Raw genomic sequence first — 13,168 nt, forward strand, 5'->3', positions numbered from 1 at the left:
GTTCTTGAGGCACAATCATCAGGAACTTGATTGTGTTCTCCACACGTCCACCACCCCCCCACCCCAACCCGTTATAGGCCATTTAATACAAGTTCCTGTCTTTCCTCTTGTATACTGATAAGAACTAATCTTCTTGCAGACTGGTGTATGTGCTGGGGGCCGTAGCAAATCTTACATCTTCAATATCTGAAACAACATTATTTACCAAGTCCCGAGCCAACATGTCACAGCCCCTTCCCTTTGGATTATAGTCATAGAGAGATACAGCACTGAAACAGGGCCTTTGGCCCACCGAGTCTGTGCCGACCAACAACCACCCATTTATACTAATCCTACATTAACCCCATATTCTGTACCACATCCCCACCATTCTCCTACCACCTACCTACGCTAGGGGCAATTTACAATGGCCAAATCCGTGCGCATCTGGCCCAGAACTCCATGTTTGAATTCCTTCAGTCAGTGTTCCATCCCTGCTACAGTATCGAAATGACTTTTATCAAAGTCACAAATAACACCCTATACGACTGTGACCATGGGAAAATATCCTTCCTCATCCTTTTTGAACTGCCTACCGCCTTTTTGCACAGTTGATCGCACCATTTTCTTCCAAAGCTTCTCCACCGTAGTCCACCTCGGTGGGATTGCACTCACTTGGTTGCATTCTTATCTATCTTCCTGTTCCCTCTGGTGTCACCCACAGATCTATCCTTCGCCCCCCCCCCCCCCCCACCTCCTATTTCTCAATGGAGGCAGATTAGTCTATCCTGCCGTGATGTTCACTCCAGTGTTGGACACCCTCGAGGTGCTCCCTCCTTTAGGTAGTTGCACGTACTGTCCTGGATGCAGGCATGTGGTTCTGTTGATATTTACGGTGGACGCCTCCTATGCTGCCGTGGTTACCAGGAAGGTAATCACCGTTACTGCTATTCACTGTGCTGCCATTGCTCTAGTGGTTTACCTGAAACAAAATAATTATGAGATCTGCTGCTGGCCCTCCTGTTGGCAGAAACAGAGTGTAAGTCATGTAGTTTGACCTGAGACCATTGGGAGTGGTGGAAATTAGAAGCAAAGTTGATAAAGTTTTCCAGCTCGGGGCGGGAGCATTCCTGGAAAGTAAAGTGCCAATCCCATCACTTTAAGATTTTTCCTTTTACAATCTAGCTGTACAGGATATACCTGTACCAAACCTCTGAGCTGACACACAATGATGTTGTTTTCATATTTAGTCCAATATTTACTGTTGTCTAAACAGAAACCACCACAACTGTGTATGTGGTTTTATTGTTTTCTTAGAATCTCTTTATATTTCAGGTTAGAGTACCAACTCAAATTAATTTAATTTAATTCATCATCTTCAATTCATTGTAGATGCCTGATCAAATTCCTGAAGCTGTCAGCAATCATGTTGCAATACATTTTGAACGTTATATGGTCAGATTAAACTGCTAACAGTTAACTTTCCGCTAGTCTGAAAGAGGGTAGGGGGAACGTTTTCATATGGACTAGTGATGATGTTACCACACCTTTTCCTGCCAAGACAGAACAACCCACGTGCAATGGAGTGGTCTAAACACATACTTTTCAAACAAATGACAAATTTGTATTTCAGAATGCTTTGCTTCGACAATGTTTCAAAATTCCAAGCTTTTTTTTTGGATCCCTTTGTTAAATTCTCTTCCTTTTAACAATTTGAACTTAAAACACACGGACTGTTTCAGACTCAAACTATTTTAAATGTTCCAACTAGCAGTATTCAAGATTAAAAATTACCCTGTTCTCATATGTGTGAATTCATATCCGGATTAAAATTCCCACATGTTTACCAAAATACAGTTGGATTGTGATTCTTGGCCAGAAATCTCAACTCGAAACTTATGACTTAAACATTTAGTTTGTTTAAACCTTCCTTTTGATCCAACTCATATTCATCATTGTGAAATTCCTTTTTTTAAATGTGCTGACACCCCTTTTTGCCCAACCGCCCTTTAGGGAAGAAAGCACATTAAAACTTATACACTTACATTATCCACACAACTTCTGCAACACTCATTCAACTTAGCAACTTAAGATTATAGAAAGAAAACAAAGGAAATATATTGTGTCAGTGGTCTTGGTCCTTCATTTAAATCTGCCAAACTTCAAACAGCAGCCTCTCACAAGTAGTGGGGGAAGGAAAGGGTGGTCTTTGAGTTTTTCACCCACAGGAACAATCGAATTGGCAGTGCCAAGTATCATTACCTATCATCCCCCTTAAAGGAAACCCTCTCTCTTTTCCCTTGCCTAAACAAACAGCGTGCTTTCACAGCTTGTCATCCATTTTATATAGCTATCAAAACTTTAAAACATCATGTAGGGCCAGGCCACTGAGGGTTAATAAACCATTTGTTTGGTGACACAGACAGAGCTAACACAGGCAGACAGGGAAATCACAGGACACTAATATAATGCATAAACAGAAACTTAGGCACACATGAGTTTTCTTCCTGACTCCTGCCTAAGTCTTTTCAGGACAGTTCCTTAAAATGGTAAAACAACCCCAAATTATTTACCGGTGTATATATTATGTATGTATTACGTATTGGTGCCGTTTCCTGCTCCCGCCCCGAGCTGGAAAACTTTATCAACTTTGCTTCTAATTTCCCCCCTTCTCTCACCTTTACATGGTCCATCTCTGACACTTCCCTTCCCTTCCTCGACTTCTCTATCTCCATCTCTGGTGATAGGCTGTCTACTAATATCCATTATAAGCCCACTGACTCCCACAGCTACTTCGACTACACTTCTTCACACCCTGCCTCCTGTAAGGACTCCATTCCATTCTCCCAGTTTCTCCGTCTCTGACGCATCTGCTCTGATGATGCTACCTTCCATGACAGCGCTTCTGATATGTCTTCCTTTTTCCTCAACCAAGGATTCCCCCCACTGTGGTTGACAGGACCCTCAACTGTGTCCGGCCCATTTCCCGCACTTCTACCCTCACCCCTTCCCTTCCCTCCCAGAATCGCGACAGGGTTCCCCTTGTCCTCACTTTCCACCCCATCAGCCTCCATATCCAAAGGATCATCCTCCGCCATTTCCGCCACCTCTAGCATGATGCCACTACCAAACGCATCTTCCCTTCCCTTCCCCTGATCGTTCCCTCCGTGACACCCTGGTCCACCTCCATTACCCCCACCAGCTCGTCCCTGTCCCATGGCAACTTCCCCTGCAATCACAGGAAGTGTAATAGCTGCCCTTTTACCTCCTCACTATCCCAAGCCCCAAACACACCTTTCAGGTGAAGCAGCGATTTACTTGTACTTCTTTCAATGTAGTATACTGTATTCGCTGCTCACAGTGTGGTCTCCTCTACACTGGGGAGACCAAACGTAGACTGGGTGACCGCTTTGCGGAACACCTCCGCTCAGTCCACAAGCAGGAACCCGACATTCTGGTTGCTTGCCATTTTAACACTCCCCCCTGCTCTCATGCTCACATCTGTGTCCTGGGATTGCTGCAGTGTTCCAGTGAACATCGACGCAAGCTCGAGGAACAGCATCTAACTTATTGACTAGGCACACTACAGCCTGCCGGACTGAACGTTGAGTTCAATAATTTCAGAGCATGACGAGCCCCCCATTTTACTTTTATTTTTAGTTATTTTTTCTTTTTCCTTTTTAAAAAAAAATTTTTGTGTTTATTTTACTTTATTTCATCTTAGTTTGTTCAGTTTGCTTACCCACTGTTTTTTTCATGTTTGTACTTGCGGCTGTTCAAATTTCAGTCCATTAACACCTTATCTGTACTAATGCTTTGTCTTTCAACACACCATTAACGTATTGTTTGCCTTTGCTCCATGACCTCCTGGTCAGCTTTTCTGTGATCTTGTCCTATTGACACCTTCTCCTTTGTTATCTCTTGCTTATAACCTTTTACATTTCTAATATTTGCTAGTTCTGATGAAGGGTCACTGACCTGAAATGTTAACTCTGCTTCTCTCTCCACAGATGCTGCCAGACCTGCTGAGTATTTCCAGCATTTCTTGTTTTTATTTCAGATTTCCAGTATCCGCAGTATTGTGCTTTTACCAAATTATTTACCACCAACCTTCTAAGATCCTTTGTCTTTCCTCATGACTGCTGCACACCACACACCCACTTTCTTGGCCTTATGTGCTCATGACACAGAGCTACAATTCCCTTTTCTGTTTTATCCTTCATTTATTTGTATGTTCTTTATCTTGGATGACATTTTAGTTTCTTAGTAGTAATTTGTTAATTTATACTGGACTTTTTGCATCTCAAAATTATCCCAAATTCAAATAACACTGTTGCTGGGGTGACAGGTTTTGTTAATGTTCCACTGATTTCTTCCCAAAAGAGACTTACTTCTCAATATTCATTGAAGCAACCTTGTTTTTTTTCAGTTTGTCTAAATTTTATTTTCCCCTTAAACTTCAAAACATCTCCATCAGGGAAGACAGCATTTTATAGATTCATAGAGTTTTACAGCACAGAAACAGGCCCTTCAGCGCCTGCGCTGACCATCAAGCATCTGCCCAATCTAATCCCATTTTCCCGCACTTGGCCGTAGCCTTGTATGCTATGGTGTTTCAAGTGCTCATCTAAATACTTCTTAAATGTTGTGAGGGTTCTTGCCTCTACCACCCCTTCAGGCAGTGTGTTCCAGATTCTAACCAACCTCTGGGTGAAAATTTTTTCCTCAACTCCCCTCTAAACCTCCTGCCCCTTACCTTAAATCTATGCCCCCTAGTTATTAACCCCACTGCTAAGGGAAAAAGTTCCTATCCTATCAATGCCCCTCATAATTTTGTATACCTCTATCAGGTCCCCCATCAGCCTTCTCCACTCCAAGGAGAACAACCCTAGCCTATCCAGTCTCTCTTCATAACTGAAATGCTCCAGCCCAGGCAACATCCTGGTGAATCTCCTCTGCACCCTCTCCAGTGCATCACATCCTTCCAATAATGTGGTGACCAGAACTGTACACAGTACTCCAGCTGTGGCCTTACCAACATTTTATAGAGCTGCATCATAACCTCCCTGCTCTTTAGATTAAACTCCAAATGTTTCCAAACTTTTACCATTTGTAAGAGATTCCTAGCTCATTCCATGGGTCCCTTACAACTACAGTGATTATTCTAAACTTATTAATACATTCTAATACTAATTCTATTAATATTGCCTTTCTGGACCCACTTCAGTAGTTTCAAGATAATTCCTAGTGTGCATGGTGCCTTTGCACAAACTGTCCCGAATTGACAGTCTCATTTGAGAAGGCCACTAGGATGGTTGTTGAGAGAAATGGAAAATGGTGCACTGGTGCAGTAGGGTGTCTCTGTACTGTTCAGTTTATATGAAGGCATAGGGGAAAATTGAAGAGATTTTACTTTGTATCTAACACAAAATGCACGTACACTTTTGATGCTAGATTTTTATACCGCATACAAAAGTGGAAATCTGTTTTCCACAGTGACACTCTTCACCTTGTTGAGAACAAAAGAATCACCAAAAAAGGATTTAAAAACACAGTAGTTACTGTGACTTTAATGGTCATGTTAGCAAAATAAAACTCTTATGAGATGAAATTCTTTGTATTAATAATTTTACCTAAGACGTTGGTGGGTACGTGCTCATGGTTAGATTCAGTTGCACAACTGGTGAACACAGCACAGACGTGCCCGAGCAGCTGACGGAGGCTGTGACAGCCCAGGCCACGGTCAGTCAGAGGACCTTGGGATACTAGGCCCATGCTGAGCCCCAGGCTCATGATGGAGTATCTGTGCTGATGGAGCATGCAGGGGTATGAGGTGACAATGCACCCTCTGAGTCTCTGTTCTCCCCCTTAGAGGCAGCAGGCTCTCCCACAGTCTCTGTGGCTCTTTGTGGATGTTCTAAGTAACCTGCATGAGAGAACAGAGATATTGAAGGGTCAAGAGCCTTCCCTCCCTACATAGCAAGCACCCCGATTTTGGAGATCCCTGTGGACACCAGGTGCCTTATGAACAGCATCGCTCCATTTCTGCTGATGCATCCTTGTGCCCCATGGTGTCCTTACTCACTGTCTTGGTAAGGTGCCCCTGTTTCTCCATCTGCAAAGCAACGTCCATCCTGTGGCCATGCCAGCTCCATGGCCTTCTCCTCCATCAGGCTCAGGACATGGACATTTGGCAGTCCACAGCCGGTCTTGGCTTGCTCTCTGCTTCTGTGTTCTATCTTCTCCTGTAGACACAAAGATGAACGTTGTTGGACTCCAAGCAGGCACAAGCCCCAAACATATGTTGGTGGTAGTCCAGCAATTACTGATGGGAGCGCACAGATGCTTCCTGCATGAAGCCCCTTACAGGGACTTTGTGAGGGTCTCCAATGATAAAAGGCTGACTTTCAGCGCCATTGCGCATGCTCAGGCAGTTTGTCCTTATGCCTAGACCCTTTTCCCCACTCTGGGTGGGTACTCTCTCTCCACCCAATGCACCTTCCTCCTCTGACAAATGCAAGGCCCAAGAGGTGAAGGGTTTATGAGGTTCTCGGTCTCGCTGCCCAGATGAGGTCATGGTGCTGCTTGCGCACTGGATCCAGGTCTTTCTTGTGACCCCACACTACTGACCTCCTCCTCTATCTGGAGCCAGGCTTGCTTGGTCAGGTGCGCAGCTCTCCTCCTCCTCCTGTCCCTGGGGAAGAGGATCTCTCGCCTTTCCCTGGTAGCCTGTAAGAGAACCTGGAGGGAGGCATCAAAAAAGTATGGGGCCACTCGGGGTCTTCCTTCTGCCATCATTGTGCAGCCTCTCTCCCCTGAAGAAATCCTTATACTTGACAATGAAACAGTGAATGCAGGGCTGGCAACCCTTTAAATATGGCACTAGCACCTACTGCGGTGTCAGCTGATGCTGATTTCTTTGCCTCCGCTCCCACTGGACAGCCCCCTCACCTCATTCACTTTAATTGACCGGCTGCTCATGGCTCCGATGGAAACTGCACCCGCTTCCGGTCTCAATGTCGGGATCTGCAGTTTCAACATAAAATCCAGCCCTGTATTTCTATTCGGTACCATAAGTTTTGATGTAAACATAAGCTTTGATACAGACTGCTGATTGGGCATTATTTTGGGAATGCATTATTAGCAACCCCAACTATGAGTGTGATGACCGCAGCTGATTTTACAGAATAAGCTTAATTTACGTATAATGCGTGCGTTTCCACCCAATATTGGACCTGATATTAGGAACTCAAAGGTTGGATGCCTACAAGTGTTACTGGTACATTTAAGGGCAAGCATATATGGCTAAAAATTTTGGTAGCAGTACTAAACACTGCTAATATTTTTTCGTCTGTCTGTTTATACTTTTGCAAAGATTATTCAGGGAACAAAAATGTCTGTCAAATCCCAATGGCTGGTACATTAAATGCCAAGGCAGAAAACATTTTTTTTTAATTCACTCATGGGATGTGGGCGACGCTGGCCAGGCCAGCATTTATTGCCCATCCCTAATTGCCCTTGAGAAGGTGGTGGTGAGCTGCCTTCTTGAACTGCTGCAGTCCATTTGGGGTAGGTATACCCACAGTGCTGTTAGGAAGGGAGTTCCAGGATTTTGACCCAGCGACAGTAAAGGAACGGCGATATAGTTCCAAGTCAGGATGGTGTGTGACTTGAAGGGGAACTTGCAGGTGGTGGTGTTCCCATGTATTTTCTGCCCTTGTCCTTCTAGTTGGTAGAGGTCGCGGGTTTGGAAGGTGCTGTCTAAGGAGCCTTGGTGCATTGCTGCAGTGCATCTTGTAGATAGTACACACTGCTGCCGCTGTGCGTCGGTGGTGGAGGGAGTGAATGTTTGTAGATGGGGTGCCAATCAAGCGGGCTGCTTTGTCCTGGATGGTGTCGAGCTTCTTGAGTGTGGTTGGAGCTGCACCCATCCAGGCAAGTGGAGAGTATTCCATCACACTCCTGACTTGTGCCTTGTAGATGGTGGGCAGGCTTTGCGGAGTCAGGAGGTGAGTTACTCGCCTCAGGATTCCTAGCCTCTGACCTGCTCTTATAGCCACGGTATTTATATGGCTACTCCAGTTCAGTTTCTGGTCAATGGTAGCCCCTAGGATGTTGATAGTGGGGGATTCAGCAATGGTAATGCTGTTGAATGTCAAGGGGAGATGGTTAGATTCTCTCTTGTTGGAGATGGTCGTTGCCTGGCACTTGTGTGGCGCGAATGTTACTTGCCACTTATCAACCCAAGCCTGGTCTTGCTGCATTTCTACATGGACTGCTTCAGTATCTGAGGAGTCACGAATGGTGCTGAACATTGTGCAATCATCCGCAAACATGGTCTGTGGTGAGGGGGTGCAGTCATGCAACCCTCCAAACTCCATGTTGATTGGCTGCTAACGTAGAAGGGGTGGAAAATTTCATCACATCAAGGAGTGAAGATCTGCTTTCCACTTCAGGACAACATCCCCCGAACAACAACAAGAACTTATTTATATTGTACCTTTAACATAATAAAACATCCCAAGGCACTTTATAGGAAGATTATGAAACAAAGTATGACACCGAACTACAAAAGGAGATGTTGGGTCAGATGACCAAAAGCTTGGTCAAAGAGGTAGGTTTTAAGGAGTGTTAAAGGAGGAAAGCAAGGTGGAGAAGCAGAGAGGTGCAAAGAGGGTATTCCAGAGCTTGGGGCCCAGGCAACAGGACAGTATTGCAGCATGCTCAGAAAGAGATTGAGGAAGGTGGCTTGCTGTTGTGCTTAATTATTATAGCCGTTAATTCCCTTGGATCAGTGATATCTGTTAGTTGCAGGTGTCCTTGCAGTAAATGATGTAGCTCTGCAACTTGATGTCTCCTGACATGGAACCTGCGGTCGTTGTCTAAATGTGGATTGGAGGCTATTGGCAAGTGGATGCAGTCTGTCTCTGGCATCCTTCCACTGCTCTTCTTATTCCTCTAAATGAGCATAGGAAAAAGGGGAAACACATTGGAAAACCCACTGCTCCAAGATTGTGGTATATCAAAAATTGGTAGTGACAGAATGCTTGGAACACAGCTTCCTGAACAATGAAATGGAGACAGGAGAGAAGCAGTAAACAAAAAATCATTAAAAAACTATGATAATTCTTCCCCAAGGACTTTTTAAATGAAGTTCTGAAAATAGTGTACTGTTTACAGCCCTGGATACTCATTTTTTATGGGTATGATTGAATATGACAATATGAAAGGCACAATTCAACATGGTGGCTCCTCATCAGACCCCTTTCCTATCCTGAGTGGCGTGAAACAGGGCTGTGTTCTCGTGACCACACTTTTTGGGATTTTCTTCTCCCTACTGCTTTCACATGCCTTCAAGTCCTCGGAAGAAGGAATTTTCCTCCACACAAGATCAGGGGGCAGGTTGTTCAACCTTGCCCGTCTAAGAGCGAAGTCCAAAGTATGGAAAGTCCTCATCAGGGAACTCCTCTTTGCTGACGATGCTGCTTTAACATCTTACACTGAAGAGTGCCTGCAGAGTCTCATCGACAGGTTTGCGGCTGCCTGCAATGAATTTGGCCTAACCATCAGCCTCAAGAAAACGAACATCATGGGGCAGGGCGTCAGAAATGCTCCATCCATCAATATTGGCGACCACGCTCTGGAAGTGGTTCAAGAGTTCACCTACCTAGGCTCAACTATCACCAGTAACCTATCTCTAGATGCAGAAATCAACAAGCGCATGGGAAAGGCTTCCACTGCTATGTCCAGACTGGCCAAGAGAGTGTGGGAAAATGGCGCACTGACACAGAACACAAAAGTCCGAGTGTATCAAGCCTGTGTCCTCAGTACCTTGCTCTATGGCAGCGAGGCCTGGACAACGTATGTCAGCCAAGAGTGATGTCTCAACTCATTCCATCTTCGCTGCCTCTGGAGAATCCTTGGCATCAGGTAGCAGGACCATATTTCCAAAGCAGAAGTCCTCAAGGCGGCCAACATCCCCAGCATTTACACCCAACTTAGCCAGCGGCGCTTGAGATGACTTGGCCATGTGAGCCGCATGGAAGATGCAGGATCGCCAAGAACACATTGTACAGCGAGGTCGTCACTGGTATCAGACCCACCAGCCGTCCATGTCTCCACTTTAAAGATGTCTGCAAACGCGACATGAAGTCCTGCGACATTGACTACAAGTCGTGGGAGTCAGTTGCCAGTGATCGCCAGAGCTGGCAGACATCCATAAAGGCGGGGCTAAAGAGTGGCGAGCCGAAGAGACTTAGCAGTTGGCAGGAATAAAGACAGAAGTGCAAAGAGAGAGCCAACTGTGTAACAGCCCCGACAACCAATTTTATATGCAGCGCCTGTGGAAGAGTCTGTCACTCTAGAATTGGCCTTTATATCCACTCCAGGCGCTGCTCCACTCACCACTGACCACCTCCAGGCGCTTACCCATTGTCTGTCGAGATAAGGAGGCCAAAGAGTTCACAAAGTTGTCTCATTAATTTGAGTCCCCAAATGTTGGAATGTATTGATTGGTGGAAGCATGAGCAAATGCGATCTTGATTCCAATATTGTCAAAGATTTGTTAAATAATTTTGCATACAACACTGAAAAATCTTTGTTTTTATTTATGTTTAGCTAATTATGTAGCTGTTAAATTATAATAGTCTAATAGAATAGGCCAATGAAGAAGATGATTGAATATGACTGAACTCTATATTGGCATAAACACTAAGAAATTTTATTGGCAGTTAAATAACATCTACAAAGGCTAATTTTATTATATTCAGCTGCAAACTTTGGCAACAAATTGCAAATTCACTACATGGGTGAAAGTTGGCATAAGCGATCTTTTGCCTATTTTTTGCATTGATTACACAGACTCTACTCCCACTAATTTGATGTAGCTGATTGGAAAATCTATCCTTCTGAATCATCTGCTCTGTAGAAATTAATCGATATAACCTTGCAAGACTTCATAATCCCCTTCATACAATCTGTATGGATACTGTAAATTCTTCTTTCTTTTTCTTTTTCTTTTGGGCCTCCTTATCTCGAGAGACAATGGATACGCGCCTGGAGGTGGTCAGTGGTTTGTGAAGCAGCGCCTGGAGTGGCTATAAAGGCCAATTCTGGAGTGACAGGCTCTTCCACAGGTGCTGCAGAGAAATTTGTTTGTTGGGGCTGTTGCACAGTTGGCTCTCCCCTTGCGCCTCTGTCTTTTTTCCTGCCAACTACTAAGTCTCTTCGACTCGCCACAATTTAGCCCTGTCTTTATGGCTGCCCGCCAGCTCTGGCGAATGCTGGCAACTGACTCCCACGACTTGTGATCAATGTCACACGATTTCATGTCGCGTTTGCAGACGTCTTTATAATGGAGACATGGACGGCCGGTGGGTCTGATACCAGTGGCGAGCTCGCTGTACAATGTGTCTTTGTGGATCCTGCCATCTTCCATGCGGCTCACATGGCCAAGCCATCTCAAGCGCCGCTGACTCAGTAGTGTGTATAAGCTGGGGATGTTGGCCGCTTCAAGGACTTCTGTGTTGGAGATATAGTCCTGCCACCTGATGCCAAGTATTCTCCGAAGGCAGCGAAGATGGAATGAATTGAGACGTCGCTCTTGGCTGGCATACGTTGTCCAGGCCTCGCTGCCGTAGAGCAAGGTACTGAGGACACAGGCCTGATACACTCGGACTTTTGTGTTCCGTGTCAGTGCGCCATTTTCCCACACTCTCTTGGCCAGTCTGAACATAGCAGTGGAAGCCTTACCCATGCGCTTGTTGATTTCTGCATCTAGAGACAGGTTACTGGTGATAGTTGAGCCTAGGTAGGTGAACTCTTGAACCACTTCCAGAGCGTGGTCGCCAATATTGATGGATGGAGCATTTCTGACATCCTGCCCCATGATGTTCGTTTTCTTGAGGCTGATGGTTAGGCCAAATTCATTGCAGGCAGACGCAAACCTGTCGATGAGACTCTGCAGGCATTCTTCAGTGTGAGATGTTAAAGCAGCATCGTCAGCAAAGAGGAGTTCTCTGATGAGGACTTTCCGTACTTTGGACTTCGCTCTTAGACGGGCAAGGTTGAACAACCTGCCCCCTGATCTTGTGTGGAGGAAAATTCCTTCTTCAGAGGATTTGAACGCATGTGAAAGCAGCAGGGAGAAGAAAATCCCAAAAAGTGTGGGTGCGAGAACACAGCCCTGTTTCACACCACTCAGGATAGGAAAGGGCTCTGTAAATTATGGATTCAAAATGCACATCAATAAGTTAACAACATTACAATCTGGATTAGTTACAGTAATGAAAAATAAAAGATCTGTTCATCTTGATTTTGTGTCTATGTTAATCATGTACTGTATCTTCCTATTTTGCTTGTGCAAGCTGGTAAATAATGTTCTGTCCTGTAGTTTGAACAGCTGGCTTATCTATGGATGGAGAGACAGAAATCGGGAGGAAACTATAGTCGCCACAGAGCTCAGACAGAGAAGCATGTTGTGCTGTGTGTCACCTCTTTGAAGATTGATCTGCTAATGGATTTTTTGAATGAATTCTACGCTCATCCCAGACTGCAGGTTACAAAGAATATGTGTACTAATCACATTGTTGTCTACTAAAGGAACCAGTTTAAAATAAATACAATTGAATCTTTTGTAAGTTTAGTACAGTTCAATTGTTTTCCCATATGGCTCATGTTGATGTCCCCTTGCAACCACATTTATCAACACTACCTTATATTTTACTCATTATAATCAAGGAATTCACTATTTTAATGTATTAAATCATGAGAAATGCATATAAATTTTATATGTTCAATGAAGGGGAGAATATTTTTGTATTTTGTTTATGGCATGTTAGTATTAGAATTTACTAAACTTAATTAAGCCATTCATGTTTTATGGGAAGATTTAACAGTGCACCAGATAATGCAAATGTTTACTAATATATTCATCAAACCACTAAAAGAAATATTACATAAATATACATCTGGATTTCAATAATATTTTCACTTTGTATAGGCATTAACAACAACAACAACTTATATTTGCATAGTGCCTTTAACATAATAAAATGTTCCAAGGCGCTTCACAGGAGCATTATAAAACAAAGTACGATGCAAAGCCTCATAAAGAGATATTAGGTAAGAAGGCCAGAAGCTTGGTCAAATAGGTACATTTTAAGGAGTGTCTTAAAGGAGAAACTGAGGC

At 44.2% G+C, this 13,168-nt stretch overlaps 1 protein-coding gene across 4 annotated transcripts in view; it reads left to right on the top strand.

Annotated features, from left to right (window-relative positions):
* The window catches only part of LOC137372567 (potassium channel subfamily T member 2), a 921,357-nt gene that overhangs the window by 443,582 nt on the left and 464,607 nt on the right, over nt 1–13,168 (top strand). For all 4 annotated transcript variants that reach the window (XM_068036495.1, XM_068036496.1, XM_068036497.1 and 1 more), the window contains one exon: nt 12,371–12,535. In XM_068036495.1, the coding sequence (XP_067892596.1) occupies nt 12,371–12,535 (165 nt within the window). The remainder of the gene's footprint in view (nt 1–12,370; nt 12,536–13,168) is intronic.

The sequence above is a fragment of the Heterodontus francisci genome, chromosome 8, assembly GCF_036365525.1.
Source record: "Heterodontus francisci isolate sHetFra1 chromosome 8, sHetFra1.hap1, whole genome shotgun sequence".
NCBI lineage: Eukaryota > Metazoa > Chordata > Chondrichthyes > Heterodontiformes > Heterodontidae > Heterodontus > Heterodontus francisci.